The sequence below is a fragment of the Manacus vitellinus genome, unplaced genomic scaffold, assembly GCF_001715985.3.
Source record: "Manacus vitellinus isolate BGI_N305 unplaced genomic scaffold, ASM171598v3 scaffold_28_pilon, whole genome shotgun sequence".
Lineage (NCBI taxonomy): Eukaryota > Metazoa > Chordata > Aves > Passeriformes > Pipridae > Manacus > Manacus vitellinus.
Window position 1 is genome coordinate 3,887,866 of NW_021940122.1, and position 21,604 is coordinate 3,909,469.

A 21,604-nucleotide genomic window follows, 5' to 3' on the forward strand; every position below is an offset into this window, starting at 1 on the left:
AGATATCAAAAGAGGAAAGCCAGTTTAAGCATAGAATGCAGAACTGATTACAGGCTCTCATGTAAGTAAGAGTATGGTACAGAGGACAGCCAAAACAGGGACCAGTTGTGCCAGGGCAGGGACCAAACTTCCTACCCACAACAGCAAATTCAGTCCACTGCAGACACCTAACTTCTGATTACCGTGCAGAACACAAGGCGGATGTTTGGGAGACAAAGATGCTGTCCTAAAAGCCAGTTTAAGTGAACCTAATGAGTATAAATATATACACATACGTATAGTGAGAGATGATGATCCTATCCTCCCATTTTCATTAATAAAAACCTTAACATTTTACAGTGCAGAAAGTGGCTGCTGAAGCCTGGACACATCTGCAATATCTGAATTCATAAATAACTCGGTTTATGTTTACTCCAAAGAGGAAACCATGCTATTAGACTACCAATTAGTGCCGGTGAGGCACACAAATAATCAAGATTGAACCTTGTTCTGCCACTGCAACCCTCTCCCTTTACCCTCAAGCTGTAATTTCATCAATAAGGCTATTCTTGGCTTTATTAGAAGACGAACAGACTACATACCAATATTCCTGCTTTGTCTCCCAAAACATTCCATCTCAAAACACTAGTCTTGCTCAAGTGTAAATCTAAACCAACTTTCAAAGATTGGTTAGTTACAGTTATTTTAGTTTAAGATGTAGTCAAACTTTCCTAACAAGACAATCACTCATTTTGTTCAGCTATCAAAATCCTCCTCCACATAGAGGAAACATACCACTCATAGGCAGGGAATAAACCCACATAACTCTAAGTGAATTTAAATAGGAGAGGAAAAAAAAAAAAGAAAATTCACATTTTCAGGAATCAGCAATGAAGCTAAAAGTATTAGGCTTCTACTATAAAAGTAGATTTCAGTTTCCAACATACACAAAAATAGTCTTCTGATGAAAGGAAATTGAAGGAATCATGGAGAAAAAAAATCCCACTTCTTAGTGCAGTGTCTGTATTGGAATGAATGTGATTTATTTATATTACACACAAAGATTTTTATTAAAAAGGCTGGTAATGGAACATTTTATTTTAATGCATCAAGTTGATAAAAGATTAGTTACAGAAATTGTGTATAATGTTGTGTAAGTCACATGGATGGGTTATTTAAAAAAAGATTTTATAATTAGAGGAGTACATCTCTTATTTTAGTTACATTGTAAAGTGCCTCGTGTAGTCATATTCTATTGTTGGAATGACAGCCTGTACAAATTTCAAGAAAATAAGAAGGTACCTGAGTTTCATATTAAGGAAAATGTACAATAGCTAGAAATCCTGTAAAACGAAGCAGAATTCACATTCAGTGATCAGCTCAACAGTATTTCTTGCTAATAGGAAAATAACACCTAGCAATTATGCAGTTAGAGACTGGAAAATTATACAGCAGAATTCTGGTAATGACATCCAATGCTTGACCAAACATACAGATCTTCCTGTTTTAAGTTAAGAGAGGGAAACAGGAGCGATTTTCAATAAATCTTGCAGACACCACACAAACATTTACGATACTATTTACATACTTAGTATTTGTAAACAAATGCCAAGGTGAATTCCACCCAGCAAGGCTAATCCCTAGCTACCCTCCTGTAGTGGCAGGCAAAGCAGGATCCTCCTCAGTGTTTCAGTGGCTCAGAAAAAGAAATTGGTTTTCCTGTTCCGAACCATCCTTTGAAAGAGGTCCTTCCTGTTAATGAGTGCAGAGATTAGCCTTACTATGCTGAGCAGTCTGCCTTTGTAGAGGAGAGTTCCCTTGTATATATCACCTTCAAATGCATGTTGGGCCTGACTTTGCAGTCTGGAGTATGTTAGATAATTATAATCTAAAGTGTCTCTCCATGAGGGAATGAGGCAGTCAGGGAACTGCAGAATTAAAATAAATCACAACTTTCAATTGACTATTAAGTTGCATTGGTACTGGATATAAGTAAACTCTACTATTTTGATGTATCAGTCTCATGGACCATTTCTTCACAAACACATAACGACGAGAGAAATCGCACATTAAAAATGCCTCAATTTGTTAAGTAATAATAAAAAAAGTAATCAAAACCTTGAAAATAAGCTATTTGTAACTGTTGAGGAGTAGGGGACTTGAACTACCTTGCCAGATAGTTATTTTCCAGTTCAGTTTCAGCTGATTGCTGCACAAATTGAGCAAGTCTCAACTTATACAGTAAATAGGAATTTTACCAATTCAAGACCTATAACTGCTCAGTAATTCCTCCTTTCTTGCCTTACAGCAGCAAAGAACACTATTCTGAAAGGACACACTTGCTTCTAACATGGAGGTTACTTCAGCCAGAAAGCATAGTATCATTTACTACAAAGCATAACTAAGATGAGCCAGCTTGCTGAAAGAAAATTCTACTGGTGAAGCATTTGATATTGATGTACAGAATGGTTTCAGTAATTTTCATTGCCTTTTTGTCAGCTAAATGTTTTACCAAGTTACTGCTCACGTGCAGAGTAAAAAATAATGGGACCTCTACATCTTTCAGAAATGAATTTCAGATTCAAAGGTAATACAAAGTTGTTCCAAGGAGCGATTATACTCCAGATGGAGTCTGTGAATCTCCAGTCTCACCCTCCTACACTGGGATCTCTGTTTCATGCTCACAGCTCCCTCCTTCACATCCCTACAAACAAGGGCTCAATTCTGTCCCTCCAATCCTACGTACTTTCCCCATTGCTCCTGCCATACACCACTCCCGGCCCCCCAGCTACTTAACAGAGTGTTTGTACAATGGAGCTCATCTGAGAACTCTAGCAAGTGCCACCCCAAGCAGTTGTTCACTGCTTTCACACACAACTGCATTCCAGTTTAGGAACCTTGAGGTGACAGCTCCTTACACTGGAGAAATCTCCAAGAATCAGTGTAGTAACAAAAAAGGATACATATGAACTCCAAGTTCTCCCCCACCTTCTGCAACAGTCTCAATTATTTTCTTCATGACTTCTGCATGCCTGAAAAACAGATCAGAAAATATTTTAAGGAAAAAGTAATACCCCCTTCCTCTCAGTAAGATTAGGTTCTCCGCAAATCAAATAATTATGGACTGTTAGTTTCAGAAACAGCAAGAGGAAATTTTCAGTTTACTGAGAAAATAAAATCCCAACAGTAACTGAAAGATAATACTAAGTGACGAATGTAACATTATCTTTAAAACTCCTTAAGGAAAGTAAAAAATGTTCCATGCCACAATGGAGACTGAGTGCCATAATGAGTCAATACATACTGTTTGAAGCTAGTATAATTTTTAACTGCTAAATTCCAAGAAAGCCATCAGGTAAGCCCCCAGAAGGTAATTGTGACCAGCAGGAAGCCACCAGAAGTTCCTAAATTCCTCCTGAAGAAGATGCCTAGAAACGGCTGCAACATTCTTGGCTGCCTCTGCTGCACTCAAATTTGTAAAGCTTAAGAGGTTTCAAACACTAAAACAAGTCATAGTTTCCTAGGCAGGTTAAACTAACCCTGTATAAATTCAGAACTGCTGCTCTAGGACTGCTTTATGATATGGAGATTTTCTCTGGTGGTAACTTGGGTTCTATAGCAAATCAACAGTTTCTAAGGTACTTTATTCTCTCTTGTGACTGTTATTGTAAAGCACTACAGAGGAGGATAAATATTTCCTCAGGTCACCAAGTTTTTACATTCTCATCAGTGACATACCCAACCTACTATGCAACACACAATATTTATGTACAAAGCTATGTACAGGGCTATGGACATCCACATCCACAGCACTGCAGGTTAGTGAGCAGCAGTAGTTTGAAATGCCCATCCTAAAACAACCTACGTGCCGACTGACAACAAGTCGAGCGGTAAGTAGAGTTTGCATAACTTTCTGACCATGCTTTGATATCAGTGTGTCAATTTAAATAGCTCACCAGCAACTGGCACTTAGTAGTTACTCTGTAGTTAATTGTGCTGCCAGCAACTGCAAATAAGGAAGGAAGCTGTTGCAAAGCTACGGAGACACATTGTAAACAGGAACATGCAAGTCCAGGGAAATACTAAAGGTCAGCATTTGTCATTTGCTCTTCATCTTTGCAAATCAACTAATCCTCACAGTGGATTCCAATTCTGGATCCCCACGATGTCTGAGTGGAACACATGCCCTTTCAGGTGCCAAGGCCAGTTGCTTCTATACAGGAACTTGGTCACTGCCAAAACTAAAGTTTTGACCTTATCCATAACTGTGGACTATTTTTTTCCTGATGGCACAGAATATAGGTCACCCTGAAGCTATTAGAAGTCTCTAAGAGCATACTGGCTCAATTCACTGCTCCTTACAGTTGCCTCTAGTCACCTCCTTACAGATATTTAGAGTACATAAGAAGGAAAAAGAGTTGAGAAGGCTATCACCATTTAGTCTGAAATGGAGAAAAATAAGCCCTCGGAATCAGTGCAAGTAATTACAGTTAAATTGTAAATGTTTAGTAGTAACTTGTTTAATAGTCCCTTCATAACACCCACATAAAAAGCTGAGAATTGTGATTAAAGCAGCTTACAGCAATTAATGAGGAAGTTAACTATGTTCCTCCCAGTACCATAAAAATGCTGACAAGAAATAAAACTTCCAGCAGAGCTGCAAGATGAACAATTTTAACTAACTACTTAAAATAGAAGCTATGTCAAGCAGCTGCCAACAGCATCCAACTGCTGTTTCTTTCCTTTCTCTGACGCATGACATGAGGATATTCACGTCACAAGAAACGGATAAGTTAGTTTAGTATCATACAAATATCTTACATTACACAATTCTTGTAACATGATGGGAAGCAACAGTGGTAGCTAAACACTGGTATTTCCTAGTTGAATTAAAGACAATAGTTTCAGCTACTATTTTTTACCTCGAAAACCCAGACCTTCTTAGCTGTTAGCCTTACCAAATTAAAAAAATAGAATAGCTCACTTTGGAGAGTAAGAGAACATATACTTAAAACCTTCATTTTGGATACACTGTTGGCCTCTTTCTTCACAGTTTCAAGATTACCTTTTCAAATCTTTCAAATGTTAAGCAGTTGCTGGTCAACTAGATTCCTATTTGAGAAGAACTAGACACAATGTTTCCTCCACATTTAAGATGAGCAGCAAATCTGTCTCACTTCATTATAAATCATCTCTTTCATTCTTAAAATTGAAACAAGGTTCATGATGCAAACCATTTCTTCAAGTGTAGATGTGGATTACATAACAAAGGAACTGGCACTTCACTGGCTTCAGGGGAAGAAGTGAAAACATGACCACAGAGCTCTCACCCATGAAGAGACTCAACTCAAATTCACAGATTAACATTACATTGCTTCTTACTCTGCAAAGGTATTAGCAAAGTTACGCAGAGGCCACAGGCCAATATAAAACCCACACTTCTACCCAGTCAGTGAGGGTGGTCATGCCCAAATATCTGGTCATTATGTTTCTTCTGAGAGTGCCCTCCCAGCCTGCATCCATCAACAGAAGCTTCTTCCCAACCAATTTATTAGCAGGGCTTCCAGAAAACACAAACTTTACTAAGGCCATGAATATATATCCTCATAATAAGATCAAAAGTAGCCATAAAATACTTCTTGCAAAGTTCCCTTGCTCTCTCAAAAGAATGGTATACCCTTCCCAAGACTGATGATCAAATAATGGCTTTGAGTCAGCAAAACCTACCATAAGTTTGTCAAGAACAAGCTGATTATTTGACACCTCAACTAGTGATAAAGACCCCTGATGTGTTTCTTTTAGTCAAAGGAAATTAAAAGACTTAAAGGGGCAATCTGAACTTTTTTTTAAAAAACATACGCAATATTACAAAGGGTGTCTTTTTTTAAAATGAGATAAAAGCCCAAACTCGTATCTCCAAGAACTTAATACTGTCAAGAAGCTGAGGAGTTACACTGTCTAAGATATTGGCTTTGTACCACTAAGACACCTAAAAGGATGCTGGAGCCTATTGCTAAGACAGAATGCACTTTTCAAAGACCTAGAAAAAAATACCTATGCAGCAAGTGAAACTACAGGCTCCCTCTGTCTTTGGTGAGAAATGTAGAAAATTCAACAGAAAACACCCTAAAAACACAAGTGTGTTTTGTTTGTGTGGCAATCAGAGGATCCCTACTTATAAGTGCAAAATTTCAAGGACTTCTGGGGGAGCAGAAGATAGTTAACATAAAATAAGAAATTGTTATTTCATGTTCAGATAGCTTTTTCTGCTGCCAAAGTACACATACTTCGACCCTCCCCAAAAAACAGCTGCAAGGACAGAACTTTATAGAGTTCTAGTAGTCTGCCATCTTCTGGAGTCTGTAGGGAAGCTGAGTAAAAGCAAGTTGATCAGAAAAAAGACAGCACTAACTGCTGAACACACTTGCTGCAGTGAGTACTGGAATGAATTCCAAGAATTGCCAAACCCTTCCTTTCATACTGCCTCAGGAAATAACAGACCACTATGGCAGCCAACTGTGGAGGATGTCCAGAGAACCTGAACAAAATCCTTAATAAGGACACTGAAGTGCTTTGTGTCTGCCTGCTGAATCAGACCAGAAACAAAGATTTACCTGCATGGATGAACTGAGCACATGGGAGGTGGAGGAAGATGAGGATGGTTTTCGATGGTCACTGTTTTCTTGACGTGATCTTGACTAATATCTTCATACATGTGCTCTACTGTTAAAGGCTGCCGTTGCTATAGAGGCAAAAGGAACAGGAAAACAAAAGCATTAATAACAAAAAATCTTGCTCTTTTCTAACATCATTAACAGGTGACGCACCATAAATTATAAGCACCTTAAACTTAACAGTTCTGAAGGTACACAAAATCCGTACGCTATAGAACTAGTGCTGCACAGCTTTTTTTTTTTAATATACCAGGTGAATGATAAAGTCAATATGTTTGACAACCAGTTAGGTTCCCACCTAGGTATTTGAGCCGTAAGCTCTAACCAACTTTAACTCAAGAAATTTAGTCATTAAAGGGAAGAAAGATTCATCTAATCCTTTCCCTCTGAAGATGATGGAAACACATACCCACTTACTTGACTGAGTTTACCGGGGTTATTACCAGCTCTACAGTGATAACAGAAACTCCAGTGACAGAGCACAATTTGCCTCCTTCCAAATGTGCTCAGTTACCAAGTGCACTTTTCATATAAGTTGTTTCTACTTCCTGCAAGTACCATAAGTCCTGCCTACAAGCCTGTTTAATCACTTTCTCACCATTCTTTCCTTTAAATTTCTACTATGAATAAGCAACAAAATAGCCTTGCTATTTGACACAGTGAGTCTAATTTTACAGAAGTAGGGAAAAAAACCCAACTGAACTATACCTCATCATATCCAAACAACCAGAGCCTTGGAGTTTGGTAATATTTGTCATAAGTGATGTAGAGGTCATAGGTTCTGGTCTGTAGAATAGCATCTTCCCCTCCAACATCAACTTTAGCTTTGTTAGCTTCTACAATCTGTCTTGTGTCAAGTGTTGCCTGTTTCAAGATAAAAATGAGAAGATTAGTAGAGTCTTGTTTGAGTTCTCTCCTTTCCCATCCCAAGTAGTTATGTAAAGCTGTAGAACCTTTATGAATGTTCTTAAGTGAGCATTAAAAAAACTCTGGGCTTTTGGGATTTGTTTTTATCTTTAAATTATGAGTATCAGTTTCTCTCCCACCAAGTATTTTTGGTTTTATTTTTCATGGGGTTTTTTACTTTTCAAAAAAGGTCTGATTTCTTAAGGAAGTATGTAACTACCTTGTTACATCCCCCTACCTTCTTTCACAAGTAACAGACAATTCCAATGAAATTCAGAAGGAAGAGGTCTCAGTTTATGCAGGTTCATGAAGAACTTAGGATAGTACCACTGTTTTCTCTCCTGACAGTCTGATGCATTAGTGGAATCTACTGAACCTACAAGCCACTCATCCTCCATATGTAAGCCTCAAGAACAACCACTGCATTTTTTACTTCTCATGAATACAGCACTGTGTGAGCAGAGCAAAATGGATTAGCAAAACCAACCAAAATTTCTCTGATTGGAATCTTTGAGAACCCAAGGGTTTAGGTTACTGCAGTAGGTTGTCTGGAGATAAATCCACAAGAAACCAGGCTCAGTAATCCCACTACTCATACGTTTGTTATTTCATTCATTTGCTTGTGCTTATATTGTAACAGACAAGATAGAGAACTGTTCACTCACATCATCTGTCTCCAATAGCCCACTTTCTTCATACTCTGAAAAGAAGACCCATAAAATTCTATGTTCAGCTCATAGCTAGTCATCATATTTGTCATTCATAAACAACTCCTTTAAAAAAATCTACATGTATCTAAAGATGTTTTATTCACGTAGACTTCCCAATCCCCAAACCAGACTATTCCTTTTTTCATAAAACTTTGATCAAGACTACAGTAAACAGGTGATGAGCAATCCTTCAGTGGTTTTATACAGGCAGATTGAGTTTAAGTGTAGATATGAAGTTGGAAGGAAGCTGTGCTAAATCCCTAATTTATACTTGCTTGGATCTGTTCTGCTACACAGATTAACTTCCCAGTCACTGACATTCACACAGGTGTTGGCACACAAGTCAGAGTAAACATGCATCAATAAGACCATACAAAAGATGTTAAAGAGCATATGCCTGCTGAACGTTCCAGCATGCATCCCATGAAAATAAAGAGTGATTCTTAGAGAGTACTGCTTTACTTAAAGGCCTGAAATAAAGCACGTCCCACCCAATTTAAGGAAATACCTTCCATGTCTGCAGCTTCTCCTTCATCTTCCTCATCATCATCTTCACAAGATGCTGAACACTCTGGTATTTTTAAATTATCCTTAAGAAGTTAAATTGAAAACACTGCTTTAAAGACTGTTGCATCTATACAGCTTATAGCCCCAGCAAATTTAAGGTGTAAGTCCAGTCAATACATTTGGTGAACCAGAAGAATAATTTCTGCAATATTAAGAAATACTACACTAGACTCAAATATTTGCTTATTAACTCATCTTAGTTTCAAAGTCCTAGTATGACATTAAAGATCCACTTAAAAAGTTCTCCTTTGACTTTGCAATCTGGAATGATTTAATTCCTAAGCAGAGTGAACATGGTGTTAAACAGTTAAAAGACCTCAAATGAAAGGCAATGAGTTAACAGCTAAGATTAAACATGTAGGTTAAGATTTTTTAAGTCCTAACCCATGTCCAACTGTGCAGCAGTTATCATAAAATATCCCAATGAAGGGACTCATAAGGATGATTAAGTCCAATTCCCTGCTCCTTGCCCGAATACATAAAACTAAATCATATGACTAAAAGTGTCATCCATTTCCACAAATGTCCAGCTCCATAATTGTTTCTAAAACACAAGAGAGTCCCAAAAGAGATCATGTTTTGATATCATAGTCCAAGGAAACATAAGTCCAACAGAAATGAATACAGCACAAGCCCACAGACAACTTTTTCTATGGGGCCTTGCACAGCATTTGAATCCAACAGACAACTCTGGTGAAATTCAGAAGGCAGAGGTTTCAATTTACACAGGTTTCAAGAAGACTTGAATACTCAAAATAATTATTATAATTAGAAGCTGTTCTAATTGCAAGCATCAGGTGGTTGTTTTTTTAATTTAAAAAACAGGAAACACCACAGCTAGTAAGAAACTAAGTTACAACGTGCATTGTCAGACAGAACATTAGCAGAAAAGGGCTGTTCCCCTGGACTGGACCCATGGTCCAAGCAAGCAAGTTTTTTTTACATACAATAGATTAGAAGTGAAATCCAATTCAAAACACACAAGAGCAGTTATAAATCACAGTAACATTCTGCAAGTATTGTGTTTGGCAGAAAACAGTGATCAACTTTAGCTATTCTTTAGTGTTTCTTTCACCCTTATGTTACTGACTCAAAAAAGCAGTATTTTTATGACATTTAGCACAGTCTCACTTGAATTACACATACTTCACAGTTCATCATACCAATAGCATTTTGAGCTGTTTACAATTGTGTGCTAGCACTGGGCAGTCCATTCTCTTTCCCTCTGATTTTTAGAATCCAAAGCCTAGTGCTTGGACGGTTTAGCAAACTCTCGCAGCACAGAGTTAGAATTCCACTTTAACAACCAACTCATCTTTAAAAGCATTTTGTGTCTGTGACTCTCTCCACATTTCTTAAACATGTTAGCCAATACATTCTCACTTCAAGTACTTCCAACCGTTCTCAGTTTCCTGAAGACTTCAATTTCGGATTTTTCTCCTGCTGCAGTGACTTTTTGGAAACACATGCAGAAACTGATGACTTTGTAAGATGTATACATTTAAACAGCTTTAGTACTTATAAACCAGAAGCATAAGCCTGTCAAACAGGACCAAATGTGTTAAAACGCTGCTTGCAGTAGTTAAAGATTACAAAGAAATACTTTATATCCCTACACTATTTTTCCATATAAAAATTTCTTTACATCGGATCTCCAAACAGTAGTCTCTTGAAGTGCAAATGTGCTGTATCAGTGTAAACAGAACTTCATTTTCAGTTTGTAGAAGCCTACCTAAGGACATTCTAAAAAGACAAATACCTCAGTAAACACAGTAATAAGGAAATGCACATGCTTATAAGGCACATGCCTGCAGACTAATGCCACGGGCTATGAAGGTCAATGTATATCTGCAAGACAACTAGTGACAAAGTACATTTTAATCTTTCACAGGGAGGACTAGATTGCTACAGGTAAAACTTCTATTACCTTTAGGTCCTGTAATAAAGCAACAAGAAAATTTAGAAACAAGTACCTTACTGTCTAGTGTGATCTCCTTAACTGCTTCTGTTGCGCCCACTATACCTGTTAATTGAACAAGAAGTCAGCGTTAAAAAAGCTTGTTTCTCTGTTAGAGAATAGAATAGAATAGAAAGAGGGTGCAAAGATTTCAGAAAGGAGCATACCATCTTTCCAAGTTACCTCTCACAACAATTTTGTTAATTAGAAGGCTGTTCATTTGGTATTGGTAATGTGCTTAGTGCTGGACATCCAAAAGCAAACCATACCAGTAACACGGAGTACCACAGCACAGCTGTGGCATGTCATACAAAATTTATTGATGGACTTTAATTTTAAGGTACTTTTGCATAAAAGTGAGTTCAGGATAGGCACTCCCATCACAATAATGGATCTCAACTTCATGAGAAAGGCACGCATTTTTGAGTATTTCTGAGTATCTTGAAAGCAATGACAAAGCACAATGTAGAACACTCAATGCTTTTAGCTGAGAGGAAGTGAGAGTAAAAACCATCCCAAGTCCCAACAGTGTCTACTCTTGAGTTCCTCCCCATTAGCTTTATAGTTTCACTGCAGTTCTCACCCAGTACTTTTTGGGATACACGCCAAAATTCTGCTTTGACAGAGTAAACTTATCTAATTAACTCTTTAACTCAAAATAAGTTACATCACTGTGGAGAATGAACCTGGAATCACATAACTGCTCATCAGAAATAACTATTTAAAGATCAGAAATGCCAGTTGAATGCTGCTTGGAAATAATACATTTCTAGTGGCTGTATGATCATCTGAACAAATTTTTTCCTACCACAAGTGGTACTATCAAAGACATCTATACAGATGGGCAGAACCAGACTTTGTTTTTATCTCATTTGACAGCATTTGGAGACCTGGCCAGGTGTAAACAGTGTGTTACAGTTGTGCTACCACAGCATGGTGCCCAAACCAGTCAGTCCTAAAAAGAAAAACTTGGCATAGAAGTCTACTCACAGCAGGGATGGAGACTACATCCTTAATTCAAGGACATGACAAAGATATTCCAAACCATTTCTTTGGTGTGGGGTGTTCGATTATGAACTGTGATGCATTTAAGAACTGCCAATGATGAAAAATATATGTCCAGAGAAACAAAAGGCATCATCTCCCACCCTTTTTCTCCCCACCCTGATTGAACTATTCAGCGAACTTTTTCCATATTACAGCAGAAAATTTACAGCAAAGAAAGTAAAAACTGAGAGGAGTAACTTCTGGGTTTGGAAATGGTGGACAAAACATCAGTGAAGGACAGAATTTTATTAACTCATTATAGAACATCAAGAAACAAGACTAAAACTAATATAATTTCTAATTCTTAGAAAAGAGCAAAAGGATTTATAAGAGGCTGCTAGAAAAGCCAGTGAGATAGATTCACGTAAGCAGTAATTTTTAGACTTCTTTATCAACACAAGCTTATCTAAGGACTTATGATAAAAAGCATCATCTCCCACACATCTCTCTACTTAATAATATTTTCTTTCTTTTTAGTACTACACCCACTTCCTCTACTTACATCAGATACTAAGATAGCTATTTTCTAATGATTCCTCCTTTCAGCTCAATCCAACAATTCAACAGAATGAGAAACACTAAAATAATTAAGTCAGTTGAGGTCATCATTAAGACACAGATCTCAACGTGCTTCACATGCAATCTTAACCTAAAAATAAAGAAATATTTCCATATTCTTCAAATACTTTAAACCACCATTATCTTCACAGGATTCCCTTACTCAGGAATGAGCCACTACACAGATCATTTGTTAAAATAAGTTCCTAGAACTGTAATATGAGAATACTGAAATTATTGCCAACACCTCTGAAAAGTAGCCTGTTTCAGGTATATACAGCCACAGAGTTAAACAGCTGAGCATTCATGTACCAATCAAGTGGTTAACTGACAGCATAACTTACTTCTCCTAGACTAGATATTAGTACACAGTCATCTGTATATAAGAAAAATTTTACTTTCAGAGAGTGGAAACTGAAAATCAGATTACCAAACACAAAGCCTGAGGCAAGACTTTGAGTACCTGCATTGTGAAAAGTGTCCACCCATCCCCCATCACCATCATCTTCTTCTATAATTGCTTCCTGCTCATCTGAGTATTCCATCTGCTTACACCTTTTATAGCACGGCACTGCAAAAGATTGCAAAACAAAATGAATGCAGTCAATCTTATACAAAACCAGACTGGAGCAAGAAATTATCCCACAAGGCCTTCTGAAATGTGGCAGTCTCTCATATATCCTTATTTAGGGAGTCCTAAACCTATACTTCAAATGCAAAAGCCTGAACTTGCAAAATTGATGTGCTGTACCAGATGTTTTATTTCATGTAAAATACAACAACTGCAGTAGCCTTGAAAGTTCATTCTTCTGTTACCCACGAGAGCCCTCTCACCCAAACTCTTAAGGATTAGAAAAGAATTAACTTCTAATTTGCTAACAACTGGAGACAATCTATTACTTTCGTTCACATTGGTAAACAACTTTTGGTTTAAGCACAATTTTGCCTGGATTTGCATCAGTTTTCCAAATTATTTGTCTTTAGAATTCTGCTAAAAGTTTGCACTGGCTATTTATGCAATATATTAGGTATGTTTAATTCTAAATTAACATCTAGAATTTTAGAAGGTTAGAATTAATGTGCTAGTTAGAGTAACTTCAGTCATATGTGTTACAGAGCCATTCAAGTACAGATTTAGACAAAGTTTTCAGAAAATAGTCAAAGAAAGAATGTGTATCTGATTAAGGCAAAACAGACATTTTCCAGCAGCATAAATAAAGATTATGTAGAAAATGCTCTTCTTCTACCAATGTGGAGAAAAACAAATCTGCCGCATGAAGTGCAGATTTTGAAAGCTGCTGTTTGATCTTTCAGAGGAGGAGGAGAGGGGTGTGAAAGCCACAGTGAAGTCTTCCAAAGAGTTTCAAAATGAGGTCAGTAGGATGGTCCCCAGCCTCACCCATAGCCCACAACTTTTACTCAGGTGGTAGGACAATGTGACACCATCAACAGGAAACACATTATTTTGAAATGTGATCTAGAAAGATCAGAGTAATGAGGGAGACCCCAGAAGTGACAGGAAAAGAGAAACAGTAGATCACTTGGCCATCCAACCATCAGGACCATCTTATGAAAGTCTGTCCACCACTACTGTAATAATTTTCCCAACAGTGCATTGAAAGGCTCCAAAAGCCAGTAACTGAAATTCAAGCACAGAATATAACCCATTGCAGGTAAAAATTTCCTCAGGCTGTTCTCAGTACTAGGGGTTCATCTAATGGCATTCACACATTTTGATACAAGATCTTTTGAGAAAATTATTTCCTCGTAGTTGTGCCAAGATGTTAGCCTTCTTATCCATTAAAAAGGTAATCACCACAAGTAATATACATACACAACTTTGAAGCTGATATAACTTTATTTAAAATTGCTTTTATATGATTGCTATTGACAGAGACAGTGACATTAACTACATATCTGAACTAGAAGTATCAGTGTCCCCATGAAAGACATTTTGAGAACTCTTCAATAGCCTCAGTTTGCAAAAGAAAGAGGAAAATAAACACATTTTCCTTTCAGATACTGAATATGAGTTGAAGGATAGGAGAAAGGAAGACAGATAGAGGTTTATAATGTTTGAACTTCATTTTTACTCCATCAAGGCAAGCTCTGTTATTCATATAAGCTCCACTAACAAGCAGCCTAAGTGCAGGAAAAACTTTAATTGCAAAGTCAGAGCACCCAAAGTGCAAGGTATTTGCTTCCCTTAGCAATACAGACAACAAGTAGATAGCACAGTCAACCATTCCATCAATCCTAAGAACACTTATATTTAAACTTCAGCCTTACCATTTTTAGTTACCAAAAACTGTTTGTCTGTTGGCAGATAAGCCTTGACTTTTAGTTCTTCTCCTGAAGCCCTGTAAAATGAAGTGCACCATTTGAGAACTTGATGATCTGCAAACAAAAGAACCCTTCTATTTTCAGCGTGTATCAGGAACATTTTATATAATCCTCTTGACCTACTCTAAGAATCTGTTTGCTATGACTTGACTCTTCCCTATACACAGACTTTGATATAGATATGGGGTTAAGAACCTTGGCCACCCGTAAACTGGTCTGGGATCAAAACTATTTTCTGCCTCAAAAACTACTTTTACCTTGAGATGGTCAAGCAAAGATGGGTTGACAAAATAGTCTATTCTACATAAAATTTTCTAGGATTAGCGACAACATAGTCGCAAATGTCTGAAGAAAGAAACTTCAGAAAAAGCAAGAAATAGACCTCTATAAATATAAAATCTGTCCATAGTCACTAGTGCTCAAGTAATCTTTTTTAATTTCACATGACTCAAGCATTTGCCTTCACCTTTCATGGTTTTTGGTTTGAAATAAGAGTTCTAAATAGTTCATTCCAAACATCTGGCACATAGGCCAGACTCAACATCATATTTTCTCCGAAGGAGATGGCAAAGGGGCAAGAAACTATGATTCAAGCATAATAATTCCTCCTTCAGCAATTCATGGCCTAGTATAGAGCCAAGACCTTGATGATACCAACTGCACAGACAATGCTCATTCAGGAACTGATTAGTTTCATAATGAAAGACAGTAGTAAAATGTGAGGAAGCACCTTATTTGCACCCTTATTGTACATGAAACATATTGCACATGGGATACATAAGGGATTTCGAAGGACAAGCACTGCACAAAGTGTTCTGCTTCAGGCCAACTTTAACATATTTAATTAATAAATGCTTGTCTAAAATAGACCATTTACAACTACTTCCAAGCAATTCCAGTTGCATATGGCCTTTGCTTTCTCAATCACCAAGACAAATTCAGGGAGACTTGTTGTTGCTGCAGGTAAGCACAAAAACCATTCACAGTATTTAACAACTTATGTCCTCTAAAACCTTAGAAAGACAAATGAAACAAACAAAAAAATCCCAAACAAATCCTCATTCAACTACTGCTACACAGCAGTAAGCAAGTCCAGGTAGGGACACCAGCTTTCTATAATCCTTTCAATTTTACTTACCATTGCCAAGTAGGACAGTGGTGAACTAAGTGATCTCCAGCTGCGACAAACTGTTAAGGCAGGAAAAAAATTAAAGTACTGTTAAATATGGCATGAGAAAATCTGCAATTTTCCTCAATATTAATATTTTAGTTGTACATTCTTTTGATAGATTAATTATGTAACTAACAACTGTTTATATCAGTTGGATACTTTATTTTAACTCCATTTCTCAGCTAACCATGAAAATGCGAAGACTAAATCAACTTCACCCGAACAAAAGGTGTACAAAGCCCCACAGCAAATTCAGTTAGTTTCAAAAGCTGTGGTATTGCCTACCAGTACAGTAAGAAGCAAAAAAGTTTCTGGACCTGGTAATACTGTATACTTTGTGATAAAGAAACTTTTTCTTTGCCACTCTTCAAAGTTTTACAAAGACAACAGAGCTTAATGTAAAAAACATGTTTAATTCTCTTTCCCTGTTCAAAACAATGCTGCAGCAAGAAGAAACCCAAGAACAACATCAGTTCATTGAATCAATGAGAGAACTGCACAAAAGAATAAACAGTATGCATTTTAATAATACCATCACTATAATAGTTGATCGCTGACGTTAACTAAATATGGATTACCAAGTACTCAGTACACTGAAAAAAATTACATATAACTTTGTTCTGAAGAAATAGTTTTTAAAAATATTCACCCTGCTTGTTCTTAGTATGAGAGATAAAGGCTTTTATAAAATCTCATTACTATTTCAAAGTGATACTGTCATATTAGACTTGCCAGCACCAGACTTGTGTACAAACTCAAATATCACTCAGCAAAGTCTAACCCACCAGGTTTGTTTTTTGCACATATAAACTGAGGAAGGCAAGCCTGCACTTAGGAGAAGTGCTTTTTTGTGGTCCTTGCAGCAGTTAGGTTTCAATATGAGGTGCACAGCTATTGCTATAGTTGCTCTCTTGTCCTAAAATGCCAGTTTATAAGAACACCCTTCCCAGCTGAGCAGCTGCTGCTGCAGTGACACAACAGGCCTGCAGCGTGTCACAGCCATTTTCTCACATGTCCTCCAAAGCCAGGCAGGTCAGTTTAGGGAAAACACCACAGCACTGCCCGGGGATTAACAGATTTAATCTTTGCGGAAGTGCTTCCCTTTCACCTATTTTTTTAACAAAAGCCTCTAGCAAAAGGGAAATATTGGCTTTAAAGAAAACAGTAATCCTTCCCAATACATATGGAAATTTTAAAACTCATTACCCTTTGCATAACAAATAACAAATGAAACTCCAAAATTATTTAAAGTTCTCTGTTCGAGGAACTGGAGCTCTATTTGTGACTCCAATGTTGAAATATATTATTAAAATTAAAGATGAAAAAACACAAAACATTGTTTATGGGTCTAACAGATATAAAACCCTAAAACAACACTTGAAATTCCATTTACATTTTTTTCAGCTTAGGCAGCAAAATTATTTAGCTGGTTTCACTTTCTGTTTCTAAGCACTGACACTATCTCATTCCTGAATCAATATTGCAAAGTGGAAGGAGATCAATTTTAGGACATCTTATTTCTAGTCCTGGAAAGAAAGATTTTTTAAAGATTTGCCTGTATTTACATATATGATTAAAACAGGTGTCAACTTTTGGAGGCATTAACTAGTAAGAACTCATAACAGGCAAGAATTTTTTGCAGTTAAATCAAGTACACAGATATATGAAAAGAGGGAGTAGGTGTTGAGTTTGATTAATGAGTCATCTTTAGCCTCATTGCTAATTGATTCATCTTCAGAGGCAAGCCACAGGAACCTCACAAAAATCTATAAAACAGTTAGTATCCCAGACTAAAATACAGCTAAAATTACCCTAGAAATCCAAACTCATTCAAAGATAACACCCTAGCTCCATTATCGATGATTTTCAATCCTTCTTTAGCAATCATTACTATACAAAGACCAAAATCATCATGGAAGATGAAAGACTGCCAAAGGGACAATCAGCAGATCCACACTCCAGCTTCATCTAAATTTAAAAAAAAATTATTCTTGCTATATGACTGGTTCCCTTGACTACTGTTTTGAAGGATCCAATTTATTCATCCCAGCAGCATCTATTTTGACACAGAGAACACATACTATTCACAGTCATACTGGTGTTTAAACACTGCAAATAGTGTAATACAATATAGTGTGGTTCTTGCTACATTCTATAGAAAATACCTTTTCTTTCAGTACTCCTGCAAAGTTTTCTCCCATAAATCAAGAAGGGATTAAGTATTAGCAGAACATTTTCCTAGACTTTGTGTTATTCTTGTTTGTATATAATGAAGCTCATGTATTATTATTAAATATATATATGATACATAAATATTTATATATACACACATAAATATGGTTATCAGAACAAGAGAACATATTGCTAAGCCTGTTTGTCTGCGTGGTACTCTTCTGGGTCACAGAAAGCAGCAGTGCTTGCTTGCCAGAAAACAGAGCAGAAAACTGCAAGGTACCAATGACAGAAAAGATACTTCTGTCCACATTATCCACCTGCATCAGTCATCATTTGTTCCATTTTTTTCCACCTCATCTTCACATTTCTGCATTCTGTTTCATTTTTCTTTCATTCTACACAAAAATCTTAACATTGTTTTCTTAGACCTCTGTAAAGACAATGTATTTGTAGATCAGTAGTATTTTAATAAGAGAAAAAGCAGAACGGGGAAATCAAAATACAATCAGTGTTTTTACTAGTCCAGAAAAAAATCCCTTTTGTTTCTCTTTGCATCAGAGTCCTTAAAAAAATACAACTGCTTGGCAGCAATGCAAGATAGCCTGAAGTAGCCTATAGAGAAGAGGAGGGAAAAATAATAATCACTGGATACTTGGTGTGGACAAGTATACGTAATGATCTGGACAGAGCCCTGGAAGGAACCAAAAGTGAGGTAAGCAAAGACTGTTCCAAAGATAAAGGTTCCTCTTTGAGTTGCTCAGGGGAAAGACTTTTTAAATCAATATATTCCTGCTTTAGTCCTGAACTCCCATGAGAAATGGAGCTGCTGACCCAGCTTCCTTTCAATCTTTTCACAACGTAACAGAGGAAAAAAGCACCCTACATTCAGATGTCAAGTGTCATCTCAAGAGGAATTATGTTGATATACTTCATCTGTAGAGTAAGAAGGCGATTTACAAGTTTCTCTTCATGAAAATTGTTTCAAGAGGCAACAATTATTTGGCAAAGACATGAACTGTTTGAGATGAACATTTCATTTTGTGTAAAAGATTTACCATTACTTTCAAAATACTTTGTTATTTCTAAACACTTACTTCTTCAGGTGTAATTACTCCAGTTTCCTTAAACTTGGACTCCTGCAATAAAAAGAAAAAAGTTTAGAAATTTTGAGAACTGCTGACGAATCAACCTACCCAACTTTGCTGGAAAGACAAACACCTGCTCTTGTCTTGCAAATAGCTCTGTCCAAAGATCCATGGATCAGCCTGGAGGCAACCTCTGCCAGGGCTGATAGGCAGCTTCCTTATTCTACACTGTAAGGTTCACTAAAATTAATTGTTGCAGAATGTGAGGTATTATAAAAATGATCACATATACAAAATTTTTGCTACCAACAATTATACCAATAATGAAGAGAAGATCCCCAGCAAGCAATATTATATTTGCCAGTAAGAGACAGAGAATCAGTGATTCTCAGTCAGGACTCTGAAGTTCTAGGCACTGAACAGTACTGCAGTGCATTAATACAAGGTTTTGCAGTTAAAAAAGGTCATGAAGCGAATGACCAAAATGACTTTTCTCTGGGCTAGAAAAACTTACACAGAAAGACTCAGTTATTAATTTTCTTTTAATACCCATTTCTTTGCCTTCACTTCGGTAAGAGCTTTGATTTTTGCATATTGTCATAGGGGTTTTTTATGGATGAAAGAATAGATAGCAACTAGACACACGACTTAGTTCTGCATGGAGAAATAAAGTACTTTTGCATTAAAGGTGACACGTACGAAGGTTAAGAATAAAACATCTTTTATCATATTCAAATCTAGAGGAAATGTATTTTGTTTTGACTTCTGGTGGCATGTTTGTTTTCTTCAGAAAAGTCTCAAGTACCAAGGAAATCTACTGTTCCCCAGCATCAGAGCAACCCAAAAAGGGCTTTTGAAAAAGAATATAATTTCTAACATGGCACAGTTGATTTCTTGCCCTAAAGAACTTTTTTTTCCTATCAAGACTAAAAGCAGCAACTGAAAATATCTTGATTTTGGCCACAACTTCACCTTATTCAAAAAGTCAGAAAACACTAAAGAAAACCAGCCACTGCTTAACTTGGTTATTCTTGTTCCTTCACCCTGGTGTGTGATATCACACATGCTGTGTAAAATGAAACGAGCACACCTGTTTCATACAGTACTGGACACTGTCTTTCTCCCTCATTTCTAAAGAAGATACATTTGAGAACAAGATCAAGATAGGCAAAACTGCAGCTGTACAAACATCATAACATCATTATGTGCTGGCTGACAGAAATCAAAGCAATTTGAATTGCTGTAAGACCCAGAACCCTCAATAACATGTTGTGCAACACAGCAGTGGAGACAACTTACTATTTAACCTCAAAACGAACCATAAGGCAACATGCACAGACTTGTGTCTCTGGAATTGCAGAGAGAAAACATGTAAAATATCCATTCTCTGTTCCCTGAGGGTAAATCACTTTTTCCTCTCTGTGCATTCTGTGGTATATAAGCTAGTGAGAGACGTAGGTCTAGCTTCTTTCTAAAGTTACCAAGCTGGAGTATTTTTATTATTATGAGTTGATATAATACTATAACCTCCCATTCCTGGGAGGTTCTACTCCTGCTTCCTCTCAGTAGTTCATGAGGACACAAGAATTCCTCCACTATTACATGAGCTGTGCAACAACAACTGTACTACAATAAACAAGTCACTTCACCTTTACAGGCCACAACTTCACTGCAGCCCACACGTGTCACATTGGTGGGCAACTCTAAAAGAGTTGAGTAACCAGAGAAGAGCACTCTACATACCACAGAGGGACAAGTTCAATTAATAATTGAGTATCACTGCTTTCTGCCCAAAAATCTCAGAGTACAAAGCACATAAAAGGTCAAACCATAAAGCCACAGGCAGAGAGACTGCTGTCATAAACAAGTACAGGAGAAGTATTTTTTCAAAAACATTTGAAAATGTGGAAATCAGTAGTGAGAAAGCTGCTGGTTGTCATACACAAAGTTGGGGTTTATATAAAACATTATTTGTAAATAGGAGTCAGAAAGTGGGATGCAGTCTAACAACTGCAGAAAATCACAAACTGTCTCTACCTAAACAAGCAATAACAAGAATTATAACAGATGTGCTGCCCAGCTTTACAAGCAGACTATTATAAGAAACAAATGGCTCATTTCTACCATTCACAGTTACTGTAACACACAGAGGCTTGTAGCAACACAGCAATTCCGACACAGAAATAAGATATACTGCATAATTTAACATCTGCTCACACAACTAAGTAATTTGTTTTGTTTTGTTTGTTTGTTTGTTTTTTTTATGTCAGCTGAAGAAGTCGCCCTCTTACCCAAAATAACCATTGCAACGCATTCCCGAAACCAGGCTCCAGCCTGGCTGTACGCTTGCATTTCAATTCCTGGTCACGCAACTAGTTAAAGTTTTGCCACTTTTACAGAAACCAGCAGCAAATAAGTCATTCCTTGAGAAG

The 21,604-nt window shown here is 37.0% G+C and overlaps 1 protein-coding gene across 1 annotated transcript; it reads right to left on the reverse strand.

Moving 5' to 3' along the window:
* Positions 1 to 1,059: 1,059 nt before the first annotated feature.
* Positions 1,060 to 19,773, reverse strand: ATG3 (autophagy related 3). Its single transcript, XM_029960633.1, has 12 exons — positions 19,687 to 19,773; positions 19,182 to 19,223; positions 15,880 to 15,929; positions 14,688 to 14,758; positions 12,862 to 12,969; positions 10,810 to 10,859; positions 8,778 to 8,859; positions 8,225 to 8,259; positions 7,362 to 7,517; positions 6,594 to 6,721; positions 2,943 to 3,011; positions 1,060 to 1,281 (listed from the first exon to the last, which is right to left on the reverse strand). Exons 1-12 carry the CDS (start codon positions 19,771 to 19,773, stop codon positions 1,200 to 1,202), a joined length of 960 nt encoding a protein of 319 aa, XP_029816493.1. The 3' UTR covers positions 1,060 to 1,199.
* Positions 19,774 to 21,604: the final 1,831 nt, after the last annotated feature.